General features: G+C 40.0%; 1 protein-coding gene across 1 annotated transcript in view; it reads right to left on the bottom strand.

Annotated features, from left to right (window-relative positions):
- The window catches only part of Col25a1 (collagen type XXV alpha 1 chain), a 397,457-nt gene that overhangs the window by 85,871 nt on the left and 286,628 nt on the right, over positions 1-24,958 (bottom strand). The window contains exons 10-12 of the mRNA XM_051166005.1: positions 22,616-22,651; positions 6,962-6,988; positions 4,825-4,869 (exon numbers count right to left, since the gene is read on the bottom strand). Coding sequence (XP_051021962.1) covers positions 4,825-4,869; positions 6,962-6,988; positions 22,616-22,651 — 108 coding nt within the window. The remainder of the gene's footprint in view (positions 1-4,824; positions 4,870-6,961; positions 6,989-22,615; positions 22,652-24,958) is intronic.

The raw sequence follows: 24,958 nt of genomic DNA, 5'->3' as shown, positions 1-24,958 counted from the left end.
TAATAAATATAATTCAATTCCCACTGTTAACCAATGCAAGGAGTAAACTATTATAAGACAAATTCCTTGAACCATTAACTAATGTGGAATCAGAAACCAGCCATTTCTTTTCCTTAGTACTTTTACTTAATGGACAACAACAGAAAGTCAGAATGAAATAGCTCACTGGCAAGTTCTGGTACAGAGGCTACACCAAACAGACCTACAACATATTGAAATCCTTCACGAATTTAATTCAGAGTATGGGAATGTGCTAGAGATGGAATCTCATCTGAGCATACACCAAGCACACACTTATTGCTGACCTATAACTCCAGGCCTTAATTCAGACTTTTAAAAATATTTAAACAAGAAAGCCATTGTGTTTAGTGGTTATACTGACTGAATCAAGCATAAAATATTGGGTTCACTGTGTGGTTTAATTGTGTAGACTTGAGTCAACAACTTGACCTTTGCAAGTCCGGAAGCTTCAGTTTATCTTCTCTCTAAATATACTTACAATAAAAATGCCATTAGAAGTACTCTGTGAAGACGAATGTCAGCTAAGAACTATGAGGCTCCTGGGTAAGAGATGAAATGGCATTCCAAATATCATGGCTACAAGCTAATGAAAAATTAATGTCACTTAAAAACCACACAGCTATCTGTGGTAGATTCATAGATGATACATTAGTATCAGTTTTTTACATTATGTTTTAAACTTTAAAAAATAGGATCTAAAAATGCCTTTGAAAAATATAGTGACCAAGATCACTGGATACTCTTCTTGATTTGGCCAGAACCTTATGACCTAGCACTAAGAAATTTTATCTTTCATAGCAAAAATAATTTGCTTTTAATCACAAAAAAGTTGACATTCTTTTTAGTGTATATATATATATATACTGGGACTTTCATGTACTGCTTAGCTGTTACTAGCTCTTTTTTTCCATGGTATTTGCACTAATTGCTACTCAAATAAGTTGTTCTGGTGATGGTTTACTGTGCTTGACCCAAGTAAGATAAATATGTTAAGTGAAAAGAAAAATAAACGATTTAACTAACACCTATTGTGAGAGTAGATTTTGAAAGAATTGATGTCCAAAGATTCTATCAAAACTGTGTGAAAGTGGGAGGGAAGGAGGGAGGAATAGGAGGATACATGTTATGGGATAACAATTGAGTTGAAATCTGAATAAATTAATTAAATAAAAATTAAAAAAGAAAAAACTGTAAAAAATTCCACAAATTCTGCCAAGTGATTCTTCAGTTAAATAATGATACTTAAAATAGCCTACACTTGTCCAGAGAGCATTTCTCCAGGGACAGGGTTTAACTGAGCCCATGTGTGGCATCTGTCTGTATACAGGCCAATCACAGCACACAAGTAAAGTGGTCATCATGCTTTTACCCAACAAGACCTACACATGAGAATTACAAAACTTGCTTTTGCGTTCAATACAACTAGCAGCAACCTTTCATATTTGGGGTAAAGTTTTGCACGACATATGCCCTGTTTTGGCTCCTAGAAACCAGTGAAAATTATGGAAAACCAGCTTTTAGAATTAGGCACAAACGATGCTAGAAGCTTCTTGAATAGGCAATGTGACACAGATGACATTTTGGGATCTGTGTCTTTGGGGGACAGTCCTTTCTTTTGTTTTGAAGATAGAGCTACACCTTAAGCCCAGAGAGGAAAGGCCTCTTCAAAGAACACAGGATACCACCTCCAGGGTTGTAGAATTTAATAGTGGTAGCTGCAGTTCTGAAGTAATATGTCATGTGGCCTTTTTCCCGTAAACACAGGAAACATTCTGGCTACTCACACTATACTTGGGTGTACTAGGTGGAAAGTCAGTTGGGAAGGCCATGGGACAGAGGGCGGCTCTAGCTTCTTTTGTAACTCTGTGTATTAATTTTTATCCTATGTTGACTTCTAGGGGCTCTTCTTTCTGTTTGACTTGAAGTGCTGAGACTCCTAAAACATGTTAGTATAATTATAGATATTGAATACCTATTAATAACATTGATTTTAGTTTCCTTGTCCAGTTAGCACCACAAGGCCTCTTGTCTTTTATACTAGAGCCATAGTAAGGTTGCATAGTCTGCCCAGGCAAAGACATAGAAACTTCCCTCTCAGGCTGCAAAACACTGCTGCCTCCCAACTTTTCACTGAAGGTCACAGCATGCCTCTGTCAGCTAATGCCAGAAGAAGCTAGGTCAGAATTTAATACCATGTCACTGCTTTGTAAGTCTTTTTACTCAGTACAATACAAAGATTGGAAGACCATGACGTAAATACATGTTACTTAGTCTTCATCACTTACATACTTTGCACAGGTGGGCATCACAAATCTCATTTTATGAGCCATGCCACTTGCAGAGCATGAACCTGGTGCAGAAGAGTCATCTGATGGGTACTAGGCACATTGTTCTTTCCATACCACGTTGCAGCCTTCAATGGGCACTGACTTGTATCTGTGTGAGTATACTGAGACCATCATCAGCATTATTGAAAATAACTCACAGATCCATATCAGAATAAGTATGTAAACAGACAGATTACTGACTAAAATGGCCAATGTTTAAAACAAAATAAATGTAAAACTAAGGCATCATCAAGCTTATTGTCTATAACTAATCACCAATTTTGTAAACCTAAATGGCTTCAAAATGTTATTCTGGGAAATAAAATGTCGAACATAATAGTAACCTTTTTTTTTTTTTCTGTATAAATGTTATTTTCCCCAAATTTTCAATGGCTTAGAAGTCACCCGACTCCACCCCTAACTGCAGTCAGAAAATGACTTTCTAGCTATTAAACATGCTAACTTGGGAAAAGTGAAATTGTAACATTGGAGGAAAGCATTTTCTGATGATGGTTATAGGACACTGAAGTTCTTTCAAAAATTATGATGTGATTGAAAAACTCTCTTCCTAGAAAGAGACATTCTAGAAGTTTAAGACAGGTCTCGGACAACGCAACTATAGAACTATTGCACAATTGCCAACTTTGCTCTTACTGTCACAAAGACTGGTTGTCTCGGTGACAGAGATCCCTTCTGTACTCATCCAGCTGCCATGACAATCTTACATGTTAGTGAGGATTAAGGGATGTTCTACCCACAGCATTTTGGTCCCAGATCTATGAGGTGGGAAAAATGAAATCTCACTGCCTTGTACTGATACTTTATAAAAGTGGGATGCTGGCTTCTCTCTACTTTAGAGAAAACACATTTAAAATGTTGCAAAGATATATTGTGGTACATAAATCAGTGACTATTCACTGCTGTTTCCTTGATAACGTAATTTAAACTCAGTGGCTAGGACAAGAAACTGTCACATTTTTTCCCTTTCTGAGGAAATGGCATATTTTCTTGTAAAAATTAAAAAAATAAGAAGTTTTCAAAAAGATAGTTTTCAAGGTGTTTTCTCTCAGGTTAAATGTTTCTATAAATATTCACAATGGTTCTCAACACTGAACAAGAGATAAAACAACAACAAAGACAAAACAGAACATTACGTGTGCAGGCAGGTCTGGTCTTCACCAATGTCAAAAACATCCCAAGTTATACACTCTTCAAATCTTCCTTTATAGCAAGCAATTTTAATTTTTTGATCATGTTTCCCCTTGGTGATCTGCAGTGTTTCCCAGGATGGGGTGAGCAAGGGAAGTGCACATTTTACTGAAGCCTGAATGGGTCAGCTGTGGAGGAGCACTCAGTGTTTGGTTTGTACAGTAAGGTTGCTATGAACCTTGATTGGGAATATTAATTTCAATTAGAATTTGATTAATTTTGAATTGCTTCTTTAAAACGCAGATCATTTAAGCTTTTACATTCACTAAAATGAAATATAGGAAAAGTTTTATAGCATAATAGCAGACACTATTATAAGGGCTTATTACTACATATAATCTCTACACGGACCTTTAAGGCAGAAAGGAGGCCAGAACATGCAAAGCCTTTGGCAAAATCTACACAGCATGCAGGTGCCGGGCTCATATTCTTAGCTACTTTGTAGGTTTAAGAGGTCCTAAGAGAGATAGAGAGATGGACAAGATGAAAGGCCGTGCATAAGTCTGTTCTCTTGATAAGATCTGGGATCCTGTGTGATTTCAGAACTTGGTCCAGGGTACAAGGCTTTAAAATATTCTGGAAGATGAGCATCAGCCATGAGACTTCTAAGGGCTAGATCCAGAGCCCAGAGGGAGACAGGAAAGTCCCAAGCTCAGCTTCCAGTCCCCTGGAGGGCTGGGCCAGCTCTGGGTTTTGTTAGCTCCCATAGTGGCTTTGTTCATTTCTGTAGAGGTTCCAGACTGGACAGCTGGTAGGTAGGCATGTCAAGTGCACAGACACCAGGCTTACCTGTGGCATAACACAGGATACCTTCTTCAAATGATAAATGTGCTATGGAAATAAAAGTACACATGCAAAGAGATACATGTATGCATAAGCATGTGTGTGTGTGTGTGTGTGTGTGTGTGTGTGTGTGTGTGTGTGTGTGTTTGGGTTCTGGTTCAGAATGTTTTAATGGGTTCTCTTTATATAAATAACTTTTGTTACTCACATAGTAATTTACCCATGACCAGAATGAACTAGTGTGTCTTGTTTGAGTGTTAAGCACAGCCAGCATCTCCCTTACATCATCTGTAATAACTTAACAAAATGAACAGTTCTAGTTTGGGATTATGGTTTCTTTAAACCCAACGCATTTGGACATTTACTCTATGGCTTTCCTGTATCAGCAGGCATATAAGCATATTAATGACACCACTCTCTAGAATGAGTCTATGACTTTAATGGTCTCCAATCTGTGATAAATGTTCCAATTGGCAAAACTTACCTTTTGCCCATTCACGCCTGGGGTCCCAGGTGCTCCAATGGAACCCTAAGGAAGCAAAGGGTTAAATTGAGTTGCTATCATGATCACGCAATGTTTCCATTTTACATCTGGGTGGCATTTGTTATGTCGGCCACAATGTCACATGGCTAAAACATACTATAGCTCCCACACAGAAAGTCTTAAGGCTGTGTTTTCTAGATTTTATCCACTGTGCTCTGATACTTAGTAATCCAGGCAGATATTCACACTTTCCCAGGAGGGAGAGATAAGCTTTAATATTCTTTCCTAATATTCACTTAATTCCAACACAATTTAGAGTCTCATATAAATTGAAAGCCATAACTTTCAGGAGGCCACAAGGCCCTAAACTTTGCTTTAAAGACATAGATGATAGTCTATAGTTTAATCTAGAGCAAGATGGGCAGTAGCAGCAACTCTAGAACTTGTTGCACTTACAGAATACAGAACAGAAGATAATCTCAAAAGTAACTGGTTGTTCTACTATATGAAGGCCCTATGCTGGAAACTTAAGTATGTTATATTTGGACCATGTAACATCTGGGCTTTCAGGAAGTGTGCTGCAGTCACCTAAGTATTGATAAGACTTCTAGAATGGACTCAAGAAAGCATGACAGATGTTGTGCACCGATCCAGAGCAACACAACTTCTGTATGTTGAAGTTACAGGTCTCTGAACATGAACATATGAGCACATAAAACTGGTTGAGAACAAACAGCTCAACATAGATGGCTAAACTGAGGGTAGGAAAGCCAGTCACTACCTGAGACAACCCATGGCATTGAAATGAATAAAGGGAATATTAATAAATACATCATTTCTTCCTGGCCCCTCCTATTTTTAGGCTCTGTAGAAGGTGTTTTATGTTTTTGGTTTTTTTTTTTTCTTTTTGTTTTGTTTTTGGTTTGATTGGTTTGGGTTTTTGTCTTGTTTTATTTTGTTTTTGTTTATTGCTTACTCTTAACACAGAACAAGAAAACACGTTTTTCCCTTAGTTGCATATTAAATTCCTTTTATAATAATGGGAGAAGGATTTTATTAAATAGTCATGATAATCATGATACGGCTCTAAAAATAGCCCACTGGAGAAAAAGTATATGCCAAACAAATTGAGCCGGCAGGTTCCTTAATGCAGCTCATGATCCTGTGGGTTGAGAATTAAAGGAGGTCTTGAAGCCCGGAGCCGGCATTTTATCCTGGTTGTGCGTGGATCAGGCTAGCTTTACAATTTCACACTGAGCTTAATAGAGACATTATTGCAAGGGACAAACTGTTCCGACACGCAAGACGCCTCTCAGTGTAGGGGCCCTGACTTGGTTTGAAGGATTGTGTTTCAACAGATGCCACATGCCTGGCACTTGGGGATAAAAAGTCTCTATCTTTGATGGAGTCCAAAGTTAAAGAACGATCATGTTTCCACCTGCTACAACACAATTGTCTTCTCGAGTTTTCCTGAAAGCAGAACATCCTCTCCCTCCCGACTCCGGGTGGGAGGTGAGCAGTGAGTGGGACTTAGTGGTATTCCTTGGCCAAGGGCCACCTATCTGCTCTTGATGCATTCACTGCAGCACCATTGGTGGGAATCTCAGAATCCTAGGTCCTCCCCTTTACAGTGTAATTTGGTGATTGTGGCTAAGGCTGAAATTGTAATCAGGAAGTCACTCTTCAGTTTACCTCAGCCAAGGGGGACACGGAGTGAGCCAAGCAGCGCGATGAATCAACCAACAAGCATATCCTCTATTAGGGTCAGTTCTGTGGCCATTTGGCAGTTATATATTTGACCAAGGCCAGCAATCAATTTGCAGTGTCACATGATCCTTCATGTTGTAAATGCTGTCAGAATGTGTTACCAACATTTGACTTAAATAGTCCACAGCCTACAAGTTCAGCAGACAGTTCAAAAAGCCATCTCTGGACTTACTGAATATTGTACAATGAAGTAGGGTGGGAATCTCAGGGACATTCCAACGCATAAAATACAATGTTTTTAGAGAGCAGAACGTACAGAAGAGACTGACTCCTTCAGCAGGGCTTGTGGTCCTAATTTCACCCACTTCTCTAGCTCCCATTAGACAGAAGAGTTTGAACACTTTTTCAACACTGATGCGCACACCCTTACCTTTTGTCCTGGAGGCCCCAGAGGTCCCTAAAAGAGGAAAACACAATCCAATTAACATAATAATTCTGCCACTCATAACCAATCAACAATCCTTTTCAACAACCAGCAAACCATCCTATTCTATGAGGTTCCCTTTGCTGTACTAAAATATGCCAAAAAGGAAAATTTCTCAGTTGGAAATCCAAAGTGGGTTTTTCAAATATATGTATATTATAATTTTTTTTTTTTTTGAAAACCACTAGAGACGTGCCAGAGGGATTTGATTTCTCTTTTAGAAAGAAAATGTTTTGGGTCCCTTTGCATTTGTTACTTGATTTACCTACCAATCTATCAAATCAGGCCCATTTTGAGGGCCAGGGATACTGTTAGTACGCAACACCATTCATCCCCTAGAACACCTGCACATTACCCAGTGCCTCTACAGCAAACCCTGGGAAACAGGTTCGCAAGAAAGTCACCGTACGGAGAAGCATGCTGTGTTTTACTCTTAGGAAATGTAGTCAGTTGACCCCCATAAACAAAACCTTGTTTACAAACTAGGGGAGGTCAAGGTTAAAGGCAGCACCTGATAAGACCCTGAAAAGGGAACAGGGATGTTGCCAGCTGTTGTCAGACTGTGATCCCTAGACTCAGGCCACGTTTAGTATTTAGTGAGATGAAGGAGAATATTTACTTAGAAAATGCAAATGTGACAGTTAGGAAATTAAGCAGTTCTTCAACCACAAAGCCAGTGTCAGGATGTGTTTGCTCTATTTAGATTAAGGACTGGCTTTCAGACAGAAAAAAGAACACAGAGCTAGCTACAAACTTATTTCTAACCCTTTACACTATTTTAAAATAAAGATATTGGACATTTTTTTTTTTAGTCCCTTAAGAAAGGTACTTGATTTGGGTGCGTTTAGTGACTTTATAGATGCTACTATTTCACTCAAAAGCCCCTCAGTCCACCATACTGCCCTGAAGGCTTATTTTCATTGTGTGACATTTCCTCTAGTCAACATCTGACATTCATACTCTGTAATGTGACATAAAACATAAGAATGATCATTAGGGGAAGAAGGGTCCATGAATTAAAAAAAGAATTAAATAGACACAGTGTTTAGAAACGCCCAGAGAACCTGTTCCCCTCTGCTGTTGAGCAACTCTCACAGGAAGACTCATTTCCTCTATAATCAGCCTCGGGGTATTGAAAACAAGTTGCGTCATATCAACGTTTATTCCGCCTTGACTTTGTCAAGCAACCAGAACCACCAACCGTGTTTTCTATAGGCTCGCTATCTGCATATTTGTGGGCATCCTCCCCACCCATCTCCTTGCCTCCACTTGCAATATCTCCATTTTAGATTTTTGCAAAGAAAAAAAAGGGGGGGGCATCAGGCATAAATCCACACGGACCTCAGAGGCAGAAGAGCCCCCCTCCTCCTTGCGAGGCCAGTTCATCAGGTTGACTCTGGAATCCATCCTTGCCTCTGCCCAGGGGATCTTTTCCAATCAATTACCCCCGCATCTATATCAGCCTCTCCACCAGCTCTTCCCCGTCAGCACATAAACACGTTTAATCACTTCCTCACTTGTGTAAATTGTTTGGGAAATGAATGTCAGTGCTAAGCAAGGACAGAAGTGGCAAGCTATGACAGGGGATGTGAGAATGAAGAAAAGCCTTGAGTTTATCATCCTCCAGGACTCCATCTTCTCAAGTGTCTTCGGGGTGTTTCCCTTCCTGACATGCCGAGCTTGGAAAGGGAATTCTATGGCGAGGAGTGCATTTCTCCAGCGTTTAGACGGAGGATGTATATGTTTAATTCACAAAGATTATGTTCCCATTGTAAACGTAACCTTGTCACTTGAAAAAAACATTTTCACTAAAGTTGGGTATTCCATTTCAGGGGACCATTTCAAAGAAAAATAGAATTTTACACAAGTATTTTAAATGGAGACTGACATCCATAGGCGTTTTCTAATTTGGTCTTTGCTGCACGGTCATATTAAATCAGAGATTTAGAAAGACTAATCACATAAAATTAGACTAGCATGTTTTAATGCAATATTTAAGAAAAAAATCAAATAACCAAGAAAATTGAATATATTTTTCTTCAGTTTAGAAAACTAGTGTTACTTTTGTAAACTCATAAAAGCAATTAAAAAAAAGATTTACCATTAATTTTGAATTATGAATACATGTCTTATAGATTATTTGCAAGTGTACTGCCAAGATATAGTCTCAGTTACAAAAAATGTACATATAATTTTTAAATCTCACTGCAGGAAAAAATGGTAGGAGCCAAGCATCATCTGTTACCAGAAGGGGCTCAGAAGTAAAATAGAATAAAGGTGAAGACACACTTTTGAGTAAATATGCAAATATTTGTGCATACACACAGGCACACACACATGAGCGCACACACGCTCATACACACACACACACACACACCCTCAGTTTATTGCACCAAAGATTTTTCTTATGCATGTTTTAAATATATTTAAATTGATGACACTGCTATATATCTGTGACAGTGCAGTAATTAAATATAAACTTATAACGTAAGGTTTCCTGTTCAAAAATCAATTTTGAAATTAAGGCACATTGTTAGCAGCTAGTTAAGACATGTGCATTTGATTAGCCTTGTTTCTGGCACAAACGTAAATTTATAAAGTAACAGGAGGTACTATAGAATCATTCATTAGCTCAGCTAATCTTTTTAAGAGCGAGTGTGTGTGTGTGTGTGTGTGTGTGTATGAATGTGGATACATGCATTCTATAATGGATGTGTGGAAATGAGACGAAAACTGGCAGGATTCCCTTCTTTCCTATTATGTGGTTCTGGGAATTGAACTAAGGCCGTTAGGTTTGTGTACCAAGTGCTTTTATCTGCTGAGCCAGCTTGCTGGCCCAACTTGTCTAATCTTAAACTTATACTTTCAGCCTGAACAATGGCTCAGATTAAGAATGCCATAAATGCATTATTCACTAGTGAACCTAAAGTTTCTTTTTATTACTAAAATTAGGATTCCAGTAGTTCAAGACTTCTAAAGCAGTTCTATTTAGTGTTATGCTAATAATTCAGTCAGTTTGAATAAAACCGTTATCAAAATCGAGTTATAATCCATTTGGTCCATGTTTCTTAGTACAATGTTTTTTCTTAGACACTTTCCTTGGCAGGTGCATTTATACTTTGAATATTTTTTTCACACAACCAAAAAAAAAAAAAAAGATTTTTTTTCAAAATAATCTCTGTATGTTTTAAACTTATACACTATGCTGCGTGTTGATTATCAACATATTAAGGTAGATTTCTTTACATTTAACTTAAGAAATACCAAGTTTAATTTGAACCCTGAAACAGTCTAATGTCAATACAGATTCTGAACGATATAGAATACTTGATGAGGTGGAAATAACTTTACTTAAAGTGTTAAAAAGTCACTGAGAAACTTTAGGTGTGGAGGAGTGCTAGTGTCATCAATGCATCCCTAGATCATCATTGTCGCGATCTGCCAGAACATTTCACAGAGAATTATGCAAAACAAAGTTTCCATAGATGCCTATAAGCAAGAATAGTACTATATATTTGATTGTCCTTATTTTCACTAATTCTGCTAAATTCCACTCCAACAGACTATATACAACACTCAGAATACAGTGAGCAAATAAGTTAAACAAATATAATAGTTCTCACAGAATGATTGCCTTTACTAAAAGCATGTTAGGCCTGCGGCCCCTTGACTGCTCCTGCCTGGGTCCATCAGACCTCTAGGTGTGTCCCTCCCTTTGTGGTACACAGCTGTGCTCATTTCAAAGTCCTGTCCTCCCTCCCTAGTCTACGTGCCATCTATCTAACGGTCTCTCTGCCTTTTGTCTCCCTGTGTCTTTCTGCACACAGTTGCCTAAGGACACTTCCTTTAAAAGGCTGTTTAACCATCTGCTGACAACCTTGTAGCTATTGGGAAAAGGTCAGACCAGGATAAGAGTTGTAGTTCACCACATAAGCTTCTCAACAACTCTGGATTGTTGTTACAACTTGGGATTTTATCAGACCCTCCCTCCTGCACCAACTCCATAAATCCGGGTTCAGTGTCCCTGCGTTTGGGAGTTAGGGCTGCTTCTTCATTCTCCGAAGCACCACGGTGGTAGGACTTTTTCATAGAGTTTATGAACAGTGTTACCATGTTACATGATAGTGTATGAGGATGGGAGTAGATATTTTAAACTAGCAGCTTTGTGAAGACTCCATGATAAACTGACATGGCTGCTGAGTAAGGAGAGTGTTGGTGGAAAGAGGACAGGTGCAAAGGCCAAAAGTGAAGAGCATGTAAAATGTCAAAGAACACTTGAGGGTGGCTGGCAGGTGTTGGAAGGAGAAAGGGAAATGCATGGAGAAGGTAGATTGAAATCACGTGACCACAATGTGCTTACTGTGACTATGATTCAAATTATAGGAATGACTAAAGGAATACATCCAGTCAATTCTTTTTCCTTAAACCTTACACAATAGTATCTCAAGATAGGAATGACATAATTTGTTTTACTCTGTTGCTCACTTGAGTCATGCCAATGCTACGGGCTTATTACAGTAGCTCCCAAACTACTGGAGTCATTAAATTCCTCCCAAATGATTTCATTTCATAGTTTCTACAGAGCAACAACAACAACAACAACAAATCACCTTAGCTTCCCTATACCATGTACGGTGTATGTACATCAGCCTGAGGTCTCTAATGCAGTTCAGGAAGACACACGGACAGTGGGCAGAATTATCAACCCAAAAGAATCTTCAAAGCAGGCGGCCAAGAAGCAAATGATTCTACAAGCATCATGTATTGCCTATTGTTCCTAGTTTACATATGTTTGAAAAAGCATTTTCTTTGATAGATCACTATTTGGGAAAAAAATGAAATTTTCTGACCCTACTAACATGAGCACAGATTTGACTAAGGTATTAATTGCTTAAACAGGATGCTGTGGGCCCCTTGGGAGATGTTTTAAAGCAAGTTCTGGTTGCCTGCTATTAGGAAATGGTGTAGGGGGTGGATGCAGTTCCTGTTCTGTCCCTGGTGACTAACAGTAAAATCCAAAGCGCTGGAAGCTGCTGGTCATTGCTGGATACAAGAATATACAATCAGCTTCTGTAGGAAAAAAACAAAAACAAAAACAAAAAAACAAAAACGTGTGGTTGAGAGGACAGAAGCTCAAAGTATTAAGCCATTTAAAATGGCTTCCTTTTGACTTAAAATTTTCCTTGATTTAATAAAAGCCCAAATAAGGGAAGTTTTTCAAAGTTGATTTGATGGAAAGAATGATGAGATGTATATCGTATGTAACCATAAAACATAAGCACTGGACTTTCTCCATGGTGGTGTTATGAGTTTCATCACAACTCTCGGAAAGATATTAATTAACCTAGTTAAATGCACCACAGGACGACAAAATATGTAGCATTGGTTTATAGAGAAGGAACACACAAGGGCAGCTTGCCTCACATAAGAAATATTTTAAGATTCACCTTTATAGACGTCCATCTCCAACTTGAAGGCTAAGAGACAAAAATTCTATCTACCATGGATATCTGGGGCAGAATCAAAAAAGATGCCCACGATTTGGAGTTTATTGCTTAAGCATAGAGAGGCACCAAGACAGAGACTGTTGTATAGGATGCAAGACACTGCTGCTGTGCTGCCTTCTACGCCAATGCCAATGATCTTGTAATGCGATAGCTGTGAGGGATGCTGGGATAAAAGTGCTACATCTCAGTGCTACATGTACCAAGTCTTTCATGGGCCCTGTCTTCAGCCATATTTATTTATATTCCCATGAAATTTATTTCCTTTTCCTACTAGCCTTTATCTAAACTTCTTAATCACTCTTCCAGGACTCAGGGTCATGACCCACATCCTATGTGGGACTTCTCCAAGATGCCTAGACAAATCTTGTTTTCTGTTTCATTCCAATGCCTGTTGATTGATTATACTTTAATACACTTACATATTAAAATCCAATTGACTCAGTAGAAGCACTCTCAGATCACATGTTTCACATCTTTGCCATCTTAAGTAATTATTGAATAAATTAAAACACAAAAAATTAAAATTACTATTTACTAAATATCATTATTTTGGCACTCAAAATATAACACTATCAACTGGACAGAGTTCTTAGCTTGGAAGCAGTTTCTATTTTTATATTTAGGAATTTTTTGTTTATGTAACATCTCTCCCGAATAACTCCTACTATTTGAAAAAATTCTAAAACTCACACTTTGTCAATGATATGGCATCACATTTGTTCGTAAGTGCTTTATGGAAAAATGTCTAATAAGTAGTCATTTTTAAAAAGAGCAAATGTTTTCTGACTGCCCTATCTCATGTGCTAATGTAGGGGGAAATATTAAACCAGGGCAACGCATATCCTGGTATTTCTCAAAATCATGAGGCTGTGACCTTTTGAAGGGAGGTTTCTTCCAGCTCAGGAAATTAAATGGGTGATACATTTTTCTCATCACTTGACAAAACCAGAACCTGAGATGAAAAATGGATCATTAAACAGCACAAAGAGATGAAAGGCAGATCTAGACATTGAAGCATCTTTACTATTAGGTCACCAGACACCCACAGCTAAATTAGTTTATTCTATGCCTTCTAAATACTTAATAAATTATTTCTTAGTGCTGAACCCAAAGTGGAACCCTTAAGGAAGAAAGCATTAATAGGCTCCTCTGCGCTCCATGATTACATGGTTCCCTTGGATGCCATAAAAGTCGGTGATTCATGGGGCGTGAGGTCCTATCACAGCACATGGCACTCAGTTGAAAAATGTCTGTATACAGGGGAGTCTCAGCTCTTCCTCTATTTAAAGTCGACAATGCTGAGAAATGTTGCCCCTAGAATCTACATCTCCTGTGACTCACAGATGTCTTAAATGTGAGAGCACAGTATAGACTCATGTGTTCAGGCCACTTTCTGTCTAGGAAGTGCAGTGAGTGCTGCCTACGGGGAGGCTTAGTGAGGATGGAAACACTCGGTATTGCTTAATCCCGCAGGGGAGTCACTGGCCGCACATGGCTATTGAGCAGCAGACACGTCCCTAGTGTAGTTTCAGAAATGAAGCTTTAATTTTGATTTGCTGAAACCGATTTTGAAGTCATCACACGGAGTTAGTAGGCCTTGCGTTGGACACTGTGGATTTAGACTGTGAAACCCATAAGGCTGTAATCAAACGAAGCAGATTCTAGCATGGCTCTGTCACTGTCTTCTCTGCCACCTAACCATATTACATATGCTACTTTTTCTCTTTTCTTTTTTAATCTGTGATGTGATTGGCTAGGTGATTTCTAAGATGTCTTCTAATATGCTCGACTTCAAAATAGCCACATCCTGTGACTAGAAATAGATCCTCATGAAAATTGATCCTTTAATCATGCTGTTCACAAGAAAATACACACTCTAAACAATCTGTAGAACATGAAGGAAAAGAATGTTATTGGGGGGCGGGGCGAGAAAAGACGGCCTGAAGGAAATGAGTTGGGTGTATTCTATTTAACTCTACCCCTGGTGAGACACGACACTAGATGAAAGAAAAAGAAAAAGCTCAGTCAGTACTTTAGGTATCAGTACCTTATTAGTACAAATACTGCTAATAATAATGGCATTATTCATTCAGTTTAATACACATTCTAGCTACAGAAACCACTGTAAGATGGTGTAAGCATTACGGAAATGGAGTAGACAGTGTGAGAGAATGTGGAAGTATGTGTGTGGCATTTTCTTAAAGGAGCTGGTAAAAGCAGAGTATTACTTTTAAAGGCCTCTCCTCAAACACAGAAAGACCTAGTACCAAGCAACGAGGCATTTTAGATCTCTCTTCTCTGGCTACAGGTCTCACAGTTAGGAATCTGTGAGTCTAAGAGAACAAGCCACCCTGCAAATTCAGTTGTCCAGACTTAGACGATGGTTGGGATGCCAAGAGACCCAGGGCTTTTCTGCCCTTGTGACTTCAGCTCCCTTTGAAGACAGCGGTCCTCCCCTTCCCCAGTTCTTTCCATTCTGAAGGGGAGTCATATCACTGGCACCCACAACAGTAAATTGGAACAGAGGACAATGACATGACGTGCTAGCTACTTTCTTTGTTGCTGTGTGCTGATACCTGGCAAGAAACAGCCTACAGGGAGGAAGGGCTAGTTTATTTGCTTGGAGGACAGGGGATGGAGTTCATCATAGTAGGGAGGAGGTCTGGGCATCAGAGCTACTCACAAGTCTCAGCAGAGCAGGAAGCAGAGCAATGTGACTTTCTTCTTCAGCTCAGGAGATGGTGCCAGCCGTATTCAGCATGCGTCTTTCCTACACAGTTAAACCTCACTGTTCATGCCTTCACAGACACCCTCCAAAGGTGTGCTTTACTAATGCTTTAATGGTGTTTCTTAACTCAGTCAAGTGAACAGTCAAAACTAAGCAACATACGTGGTTATTCTATGGGATGTGCATGGAGTTAGTGCCTGTGAACAGTGGAGACTGTGAGTTCTATAAAGTCAACTACATAAAGGTGAATGGTGGGTGAAGGCATGGAAGAGAAAGGGAGTAGCCAGAGGGCCAGGGATCAGGCTGGTCACAGCTTTCCTCTTGCTGGCATCTTCAGGCTCTGAACTTTTAGGAGCACACAATTTCCAGATTTCAACTTTACAAATCGCCATGAGAATAATCTTGTGGAAGTTAGAAGGTAGAACATGCTTAATGGCTCATTATCTTGGTTTTAAAGTTTTTAGTATTTGTACATTTTTCGTAAGAGTTTTCTTTTGCCTAAAAAACCCAGATGAAGGGCTTCTGTATTTATTTATAAGGTATTTATATACAGTAGAGATACATCAGTGCACTTAATGAGAAATGTAAGATAACAGGATGTGGATGGGACAGCATCTATATCTTTTGATACCATCACATTCTCTAAGCGGTAACAGTAAATTCTAGTTATTTTATTTTGGTCAATGTAATATAGCATTTCAGCCTTTAGCTAGAATTAGTATAAAGATATTGATCATAGAGCTATTCACAGCCTAGAAGTCATTAAGAAAAACAAAATCAAAACGACTGTGGTCACCTACTCAGCTTTTTTTTTTTTAATTAATTTATTCTTGTTACATCTCAATGGTTATCCCATCCCTTGTATCCTCCCATTCTTCCCTCCCTCCCATTTTCCATTTATTCCCCTCCCCTATGACTGTTCCTGAGGGGGATTACCTCCCCCTGTATATGCTCATAGGGTATCAAGTCTCTTCTTGGTAACCTGCTGTCCTTTGAGTGCCACCAGGTCTCCCCCTCCAGGGAACATGGTCATGTGAGGCACCAGAGTATGTGAGAAAGTCATATCCCACTCTCCACTCAACTGTGGAGAATGTTCTGACCATTGGCTAGATCTGGGTAGGGGTTTAAAGTTTACCACCTGTATTGTCCTTGGCTGGTGCCTTAGTTTGAGCGGGACCCCTCTTCAACAAATGGTGCTGGTCTAACTGGAGGTCTATGTGTAAAAAAATGCAACTGGACCCATATTTGTCATCTTGCACAAAACTCAAATCCAAGTGGATTAAAGACCTCAACATAAAACCAGAGACATTAAGTCACTTAGAAGAAAAAGTGGGGAAGAGCCTGGAACATATTGGCACAGGAGACAACTTCCTGAACAGAACACCAACGGCCCAGGCCTTAATGTCAACACTTAATAAATGGGACCTCATGAGGCTGAGAAGCTTCTGTAAGGCAGGAGACACTGTCAAGAGAACAAAGCCACCTACTCAGCTTTTTGAGATGTCTTTCTGTCACCTCCTACACTAATGCACCCTAAGACAGTCCTAGAGAAGTCTGTGCACACAGGAATTGGCCGAGAGCCCCTTTGGGCTGGGCTACAGAAGGGCCACCAGGGCACCTGAAGATAAGGCACCTATCACTCGTCTGTTCAGAAAACAATACATCACAAGCTAGGAACAAACACACCCAGGGAAGTGGGAAGCACTCTGTGGCATGGGTGTGTGTGTGTATGTGTGTTGGCACGGGTGTGTGTGTTTGTGTGTGTGTTGGCACGGGTGTGTGTGTGTGTGTGTCTGTCTCACTTTCTCACTTAGAACGAAATGAGTGAGAGAAATCTGTCGTTTTCATCTGTCTACCATTTGCTGACCAGGAGAGCAGGCAGCTCAGGGTTCGGTTTGGTAAAGCTATGAGTTTGTCAGCTGTAGCACAGCAGACCACTGTAAGTGATGATACCTGAAGCGAGCCTTTGCATATTGCTCCTCCCAGTTTCACTTTAAATGAAGCAGGAACACTATTGATGCTTTGTGTCATTAACATGCATTTTCAACAGCACGGGACTCAATGGACAAACTAAACTAAACTATCTACAAATTTCTCAGACACAAATCCAAATTTCCTTTTAAAAGGAAACTTTTCCTGAATTCTTAGATGCCATTAAAGCCCAGAATGAATGAAATATAAGTATTTTTTTATGATAAAGAAAGTGGAGAAGAATAACCAAGTTATGAAGTTTGCATGCAAACTGGGTGAAAAACAGGAAGGAATACAGAGTTTTGGAATAAAGAGTGTCAGAACAGGGGAATGAAAGAGCCCAAGAGATCTCAGACATGGACACATTAGACTAAGACATAGCATTCATATGTCTAAGTTTACTTTCTATTGCTGTGATAAAACTCCAAGGGCAAAAGCAAGTTGGGGAGGAAAGGGTTTATGTCAGCTTACAGCTGATAGATGGTCCATCATGAAGGAAGTCAGGGAAGGGACTCGGCAGGAACCTGGGGGTGGCAACTGAAGCAGCAGCCATGGAGAAGTGTTCCTTCCTGGCGTGTTCAGCTTGCTTTTTTTTTTTTTTTTTATATAAAACCCAGGATCCCCTGTGCAAGTGTAGCACCACCTACGGTGGGCTGGGTCTTCCACATTAATCCAATCATCAATGAAGAAAATGCCCCACAGACTTATTCATAGGCCAATAGAAGCATTTTCTCAATTGAGGTTCCCTCTTCCTGGCAACTCTAGCTTTGTCAAAGTTGGCCAAGGGAAGCAGTGTTAATAGGAGACAGGCATGGGTTGGCATCCCATAAAAAATGCGATCTACCTTTCATGTAGCTCAGAACTTCTTCACTTGTCAAAGGAAACAAAGCCAGTAAAGGTGTCTACAGGAAAAAAAAATGCCTTGAAATACGATTGCAACAGCTGATTAGAACACTGTAGCCTTGGAAGACCTGGAGCATCTGGACATGGCCTGTGCTAGAATCCAGCCCTGAGCATTTCCAGTTGTAGGCAGCCCTCAGCTGTATTCTTGGGTCTGGTTTTATAGTATACTGTGTGCTGGGGGAAGCGTCTGCTCTTATTTAGATGTAGTTAAATTTTTTGTTAAGTTCCAGATTCTGTTTGTTAAAATCTCCCCTGAACTTCTCAGAAAGCCCAAAGGTCACATTTACAGAATGGATGCTGAGAAGGATTCAAGGGAAGCAGGCCTGCGTGAGCACAGGCTTCCCCTCTTACTGTATCATGTCTGCTGTTAATCTTCAGATGATTATGGTGCAGTGTAATGAGCATCCTGGATTATGAAAACTAAATCCCTACCTGACATATCATAAACGGTTCGGTAGGTTGGTTTTTAGCTGCCTCATCTCATTATGAGAGACATTTGAAATTCATAAAGACCCTCCAGTGTATCATTAGAACCCTTATCCACATGAGCTCTGCTGAGCAACTCAGATCAATGGGGGACATGCAGGCCAGGAAGGAGCAGTGCTACCCATTGTGCGCTGTTTGAACTGGTGGGTGCGAAGTAGCATCATGAGAAACTGATAATGTGACAATGTGACGTGACATTCAGAAGGCTCAGCGACAACGACCAACAGAACAGAAGCAAGGTACTCCCGGCTGCAGTACTGGCATACTATAAGGTCACACTGACTATGCAAGTATTTTCTACAGCTTTTCCTGAGTCTTTCTGTATGTATGGCAGTTTACATTGCTTGGCATTTGTCTCAGGAGGAAATCTAGTCATCTGTGGAATTCTTTGTGGTTCGCAGAGCACTTGATGTCAGTGCTTCCCTTGCTGCTTGTAATGCAACAAGGTATGTCGAATAGCAATCGCTATCAATAGATTACACCATACATTAAGTGCCTTCAAGACTAGCACAACTGAGGCAGGGCACCTTTCTTCCTAACAGATTTCTGGGTTTAAACACACACACACACACACACACACACACACACACACACACACACACACACACACACACACACACACACACACAAAGATAAGCTCCACAAGTGATCTTACATCATAAAATGGCCATTCTAAATGCTGGGTATGGTGCCACTTCCTACAATAGCAGAATTCAGGAGACCAGGCAGGGAGATTCTGAGTTTGAAACTAGCCTGAGTCATAAAGTGATTTCCAGACCACCCTGGAAAAAGACAAGTTGAGTCTCAAAAATCTCAGCCCAAACTAAATCTAAACAAACAAAAAATTCAAATATATATTCAGTATACTTTTTTTTTGAGGTGGGTTAAAATACACAGGAGTCATTCACGTTGACAGGCAAGTATAAAACATTCAAGTTTAGTTTGTGTTGCTTTTCACAAAGGCTCTGAGAAGGACTGTTTGAAAGAACCAAACTCTCTAGCAACTTAAAAATAGGTGGATTCATGAAAATCCGATTTATCTTAAAAAAAAAAAAAAATTCATGAACCCACATGTTATAAGCCAATGCTCACCTGTGCCATATAGAGGACGAAGAGTGGTGATAACATACTCATATATGTTTTAAAGAGATTTCCATTAATTTATTGCATTTGTCTCTGGCTACCTTTTAAGGCACGCAAAGACAGTGTTATTTTTTCTGAACGGATGAGGAATCTAGAGGTTAAGTGACTTGCCCACGGTCAGACAGGCACTCATTCATTCACTGCTCTGAGTGATGGAGTTTTAACGGGGTAATAGAGGAAGTTATGTTCTGCCTCCTATTTTTTTTTTTTTTTGAACAGCTGTGAAGGCTATTAAAACAGAAGTAGATGATCTCACAAATACAATGCTGAATGAAGGAATCCAGACACAAATGTGGACATACTGTTCGAATCAATTAGTATAAAATTCAAATGCAGGCAAAGCTAACACACGGTGACACAAGTCAGCGTGCTGGGGTCGGGATGAGGGGGAGGGCACAGAGACCTTCTGGCTATTGGTCGGACTTGCACAGGAGTGGCACTCATTTGTGGATGATCACAAGATGTACGCAAGGGTTTAGCCGTTTTACATATTAGAGAGCTGTTCGCTTAAAGCAGCAATTTACACCTTTGAAAGAGAGCATCTATAAATGCACGTTATAAGACCATTAAGCCCACAGTTCCTTGGGACACTTGCAATTTCATTTACATTTCCTGGCTGCGTCTAGAAAAGGAGACATGAACTCATCTGAAGACTGTAAAGAGAGACGAAAAGGTTTATAGCAAATATGGCCAATGTTTATCTGCCTTCAAGACGGTTTTTATATAAGTTGGGAAATGGGAGCACAGTAAGGTGACACTGTAATTCATTTAGGGCTAGGCAAAAATTTTATTTTTAATGATTTAAATTAGGGGTGGGAATAGCTTAGTGGAGTAGGCGCCCAGTCTGTGTGAGGCCCTGGGTCCTATTTCTGACACTCTGAGAACATAGACACAAATATAACAAGAAGGTGCAGGAAAGTGAGATTATGCATTGTTCGTATAATCCATCCTGGAGAACAGTGTTCTGAGACACCCATTTAACTTGAGAATACTAGATACATTTAGGGTGTGGCACTGGGTGTCAGAGTAGAAAGCTGAAGCCAGTGATAATTCTGAGCTGACTCGAGGGCTACAAGGGCTCCTGAGGATATCAAGGAGGTTAGGATGTAGCAACAAATAATATGGACATATCTTGATGATTTTTTTCGAGGACAGAAATTATAGGTGCTTAAAACAATTTCAAAACTTATATCCCACTTTTCCAAGACTTCTTTGGCTCAGAATACTATGAACTAATGCTGTCTGTCTGTCCCTCCATGTAGGCTGCAAATGTTTTATAATTTTCTGTTTTTAAAAAATGATATGGAAAAAAGTAATCTGTACCGGATTATTTATCGTGTTCTTACAAGCCATGCAAATAGCAGAGTCCATGTTGGGGTGAGTGAGGCTTGGTCCCAGGGCGTTTTCACTTGCAGAGTGTCTGGTCTTCTGTGCTGTACTAAGAAGGCTTCTCCTGAAGCAGGAAGCCTTTACTTGTTCGCCCATTTGCATACTTACTTTAGTTTGTAGCCAGCACATTAGCTTTCCTACCCAGGCAGTAGTTTTATTCCTGAGCTCTCCACATGATGTGAGCATGGACACTCAAACATGATTGGTTCCCTCATTCTACATCCCAGGGATGCCTGAGCCATGCTCTGGTATTTGGGTAACAGGGAGATCATCCAATTTTCCCCAATAATATTTAAAAAAAAAAAAACATACAGCAGGTTAGAATGGCAGATCGAGAGAAAGAGGCAGAGAGAGGCAGTTGAAAGTGCATTCATCAGACTCGGCAACCTTATGTGACTTTTATATACTGGCAGAGGATCAACAACTCACAAGGAGCTGGGACGCTTGTGTCTACACAAATTCAGGCAACATCATTTCTCTATGTGAGTCTGTTTCTGCTAAGTGGCAGAAATCCCAAATTGCTCTCTGGGTAGAACCCTTTGGCAAATAGTCAGAAAGTACATAAATAGATAAACATCCCCACATCTTTTTACCACTCTGCAGGTTGTGTAAACTCCAAGCATCTTCCTGCCCCCTCACCATCCTGTCTTGGAGTTATAGGCTCCGGTAGCTATGGCAATTTGAGCTCTGAACTCGGGTCTTCTTGCTCTTTCCCACTGAACACAATCTCTCTCTCTCTCTCTCTCTCTCTCTCTCTCTCTCTCTCTCTCTAGTTCAACGAATAGGCACATCCTTAAATTTAATCTCTGTTAACACTGAGTTGCTGATGTCAGCTCCTCTGACCTTCTACACCACTCTTTCTCCCTGTCTTCCCATCTGGAATTACCACCCCCATCCTTTTTATGGATGTGTAGCGACCATCATTTCCATGGCTGTACAGTTGTGGTGGTTTGAATAAGAATGGCTCCACAGGCTCATGTGTTGAATGCTCAGAGCTCTCTGACAGGATTAGGAGGACTAGGAAGTGTGGCTTTGTTAGAGGAAGTGTGTCACAGGGGGTGGGCTTTCAAACCTTAGGAGAGGCCCAGTCTTTCTGCTGCCTTTGGATCAGGGCATACAACTTTGAGCTCCTTCTCCAGCACCGTGTCTGCCTCTATGCCACCATGTCCCCCACCATGATGACATAGGCTAAGCCTCTGAAACTGTAGGCCAGACCCACTTAAATTCTTTCCTCATAAGAGCTGCTATGGCCATGGCGTCTCTTCACAGCAATGGAACACCGAGTAAGACAGCAGTCTTGTGATCCTCAGCATGTAGTAAGTACAACACGCTTTTTTCCCCTACCTTTCATTAATCACTCTTTCTGTTTTGGGTAATACAAACAGATTGATTTCTCACACACAAACTTGACCATAGTTTTTAATAACCTGCCTTTCTATTATTTTCATTAAGAAAATAAACTGAGATACGTACCATCAAGCCTTGTTCTCCTGGTTTTCCTGGTTCACCCTTTAAAAAAATTAATAATAACAAGTAATTAGAAAGTATTTAAAAATTTTCAGTTATCTTCCTTTTCTCAGTGTTGCTTGGCTATGTGAATATCAAGTACCATTTTGTTTGTTTGTTTGTTTGTTTGTTTTTTAAGATTAACTAGAATATAAACATATGACAAAGAGCCGATAGCCTTTCTTTGACTGTAATCGTATAAGCATTTTAGGGTTTAATAAAATTAGTCTAGGTCCTCGTGTGTTCCCCATGCTGACACAAAGACAGACCTCATCAGGCCTGAGAGTCACTCTTGCCACAACATTAAGTAGCAATGTGAGCAGGGGCTAATGCTGAATTTTGTTCCTTTGCATCAGTCAGAGCTGTTTATTAAAAACTGACAGAATATTCTGCTCGAATTCTCTGCTCTTTCATATGGCTTCGTTCCACAATGGTCAGGCTCATGGAACTTACTAGTGCGACTTACTGTCACAGCATAATGACAGTCTCTGGCTACTAGTTTACAGTGATCTGTGCCTGTAATTACAGTATACATAGATGTTGCTGGTCTTCCAAAAATGAGTATTTTCCAGATCAGAGTGTTTGGCCTGCATTTATGTATGTGTACCGTGTGCACGGTGCCCCCATAGAGACCAGAAAAGCACACTAGCCCCCATGGAACTGAAGTTAAGGGTAAGTGTGAACCACTATGTGCTGGGAACCAGAGAAGCAGGTGCTGAGCCATCTCTGCAGCACCCAGCTCACTTTTAGAACATATTTTTTTTTCTAGTGGTTATGACTAGCACATGCAAGTTACCTCTGAGACCATTATAAAAGTCAAATCTATTTGTCAAGTTCTTTAGTTTATTTGCCCCTGTGTGTAAAGGGTCCCATTGCCAGAGGTTGACATCTGGTGTCTCTTCAATTGCTATCCACCTTGATTTTTGAAGTAGGGCCTTTTACTGAACTGGAACCCACTAAAATTGTCTAGATTGGCATTGGCTGACCAGCATCACTCGGGATCCTCTTGTCTCTGCTTTCCCTGCAATGGGGTTTCACACTAAGCTGTGTGTTACATTAGCATGGATGGTAGGGCTCGAATTCTCATCTTCATGTTTGTGTGGCACTTATTCCCTGGACCATCTCCCCAGTTTCATAATCTTTGTCTCCTAATAGTAACTTCTAGCATAAATTTGTTTCTACTATAATATATAATATTGGATGATCTATACATTTTTCCTTGCAATAATATTTTTGGACTATCATTTCTTTGTTTTGGTTGTTTTAAAAAGCAAGTTCTCTCACTATTCTTTTGACTGGTAGAACTCACTGTATAGGCCATGTTGTTTGTCATTTTTAAAAAAAAATACATCTTTTAAAAATATTTGTTTTATGCATACATGTATTTTTCATGTATGTATGTCTCTGCACTATGTGTGTGCAGTGTCTTCAGAAGGCTAAAGACAGTGTTTGATCCCTGGAACTGGAGTTACAGATGGCCGTGAGTCTCCATGCAGGTGCTGAAAATCAAACTTGGGTTCTATGGAAGAGCAGCCAGTGCTCTTAACTGCTGGGCCATCTCTCCAGCCTGCTCAGGTTGCTCTTGGACTCACGTTGCTCTTCCTGGCTCTGCCCCCTAAGAGCTGGCACTGCAGGAATAAGCCACGGTGCCTGCTACCTTTTAACTGGTTATTTGAAGACAGGCACTGTGATGACTAGCTGTCAATAACCCAAAGCTGTGGAAGGCTCTCTTCAGCAGGATCAATCTGAGAAACTGTCGGGACATTGAGCAGACAGGCCTTGGGTGAGTTCACCACTTTCGCATGCTCAGGGAAAACAATCCCAAGAAAGAGTTGACTCGGTTCCTAACTTCATGTGAGCAAGCACACAACCTTCAGAAAGGGAAACGGGACTCTAGAGGAGATGACAGCAAAGAGGGAGGAAAGTGCCCTGTCTCCTCACACATGGAATAATTCTTAGAAAAACAATACAAAGATATATGTGTTAAAATGCAAAGACACCATGCAATAACATTACCAACTATGGCAGAGTTTAATTTTTTCCCTTGGATTTATTTTCAAGCATTTCTACTTTGTTCGAAGATATTTTCATTTTTACCACTGAACTAGAAAAATTCTTACTGAAAACAACTTAAGCAACACATTAAATGAAATTTAGCTCAGCAATAAACCTTAGTGTCTAGCCCTGGAGTACAATATCAACCACGCCATTTTCATCTCATCCATAAAGTTCTTTAAATTATTGGGTTGCATCTACCAAGTTGTATAATTTTTGAGTACCCAATGTGTTTGCTACTGATATAACTCAGTC

The sequence above is a fragment of the Acomys russatus genome, chromosome 23 (genome assembly GCF_903995435.1).
Source record: "Acomys russatus chromosome 23, mAcoRus1.1, whole genome shotgun sequence".
Lineage (NCBI taxonomy): Eukaryota > Metazoa > Chordata > Mammalia > Rodentia > Muridae > Acomys > Acomys russatus.
The sequence above is the reverse complement of the archived record's forward strand: the minus strand, read 5'-3'. Positions and strand labels throughout refer to the sequence as shown.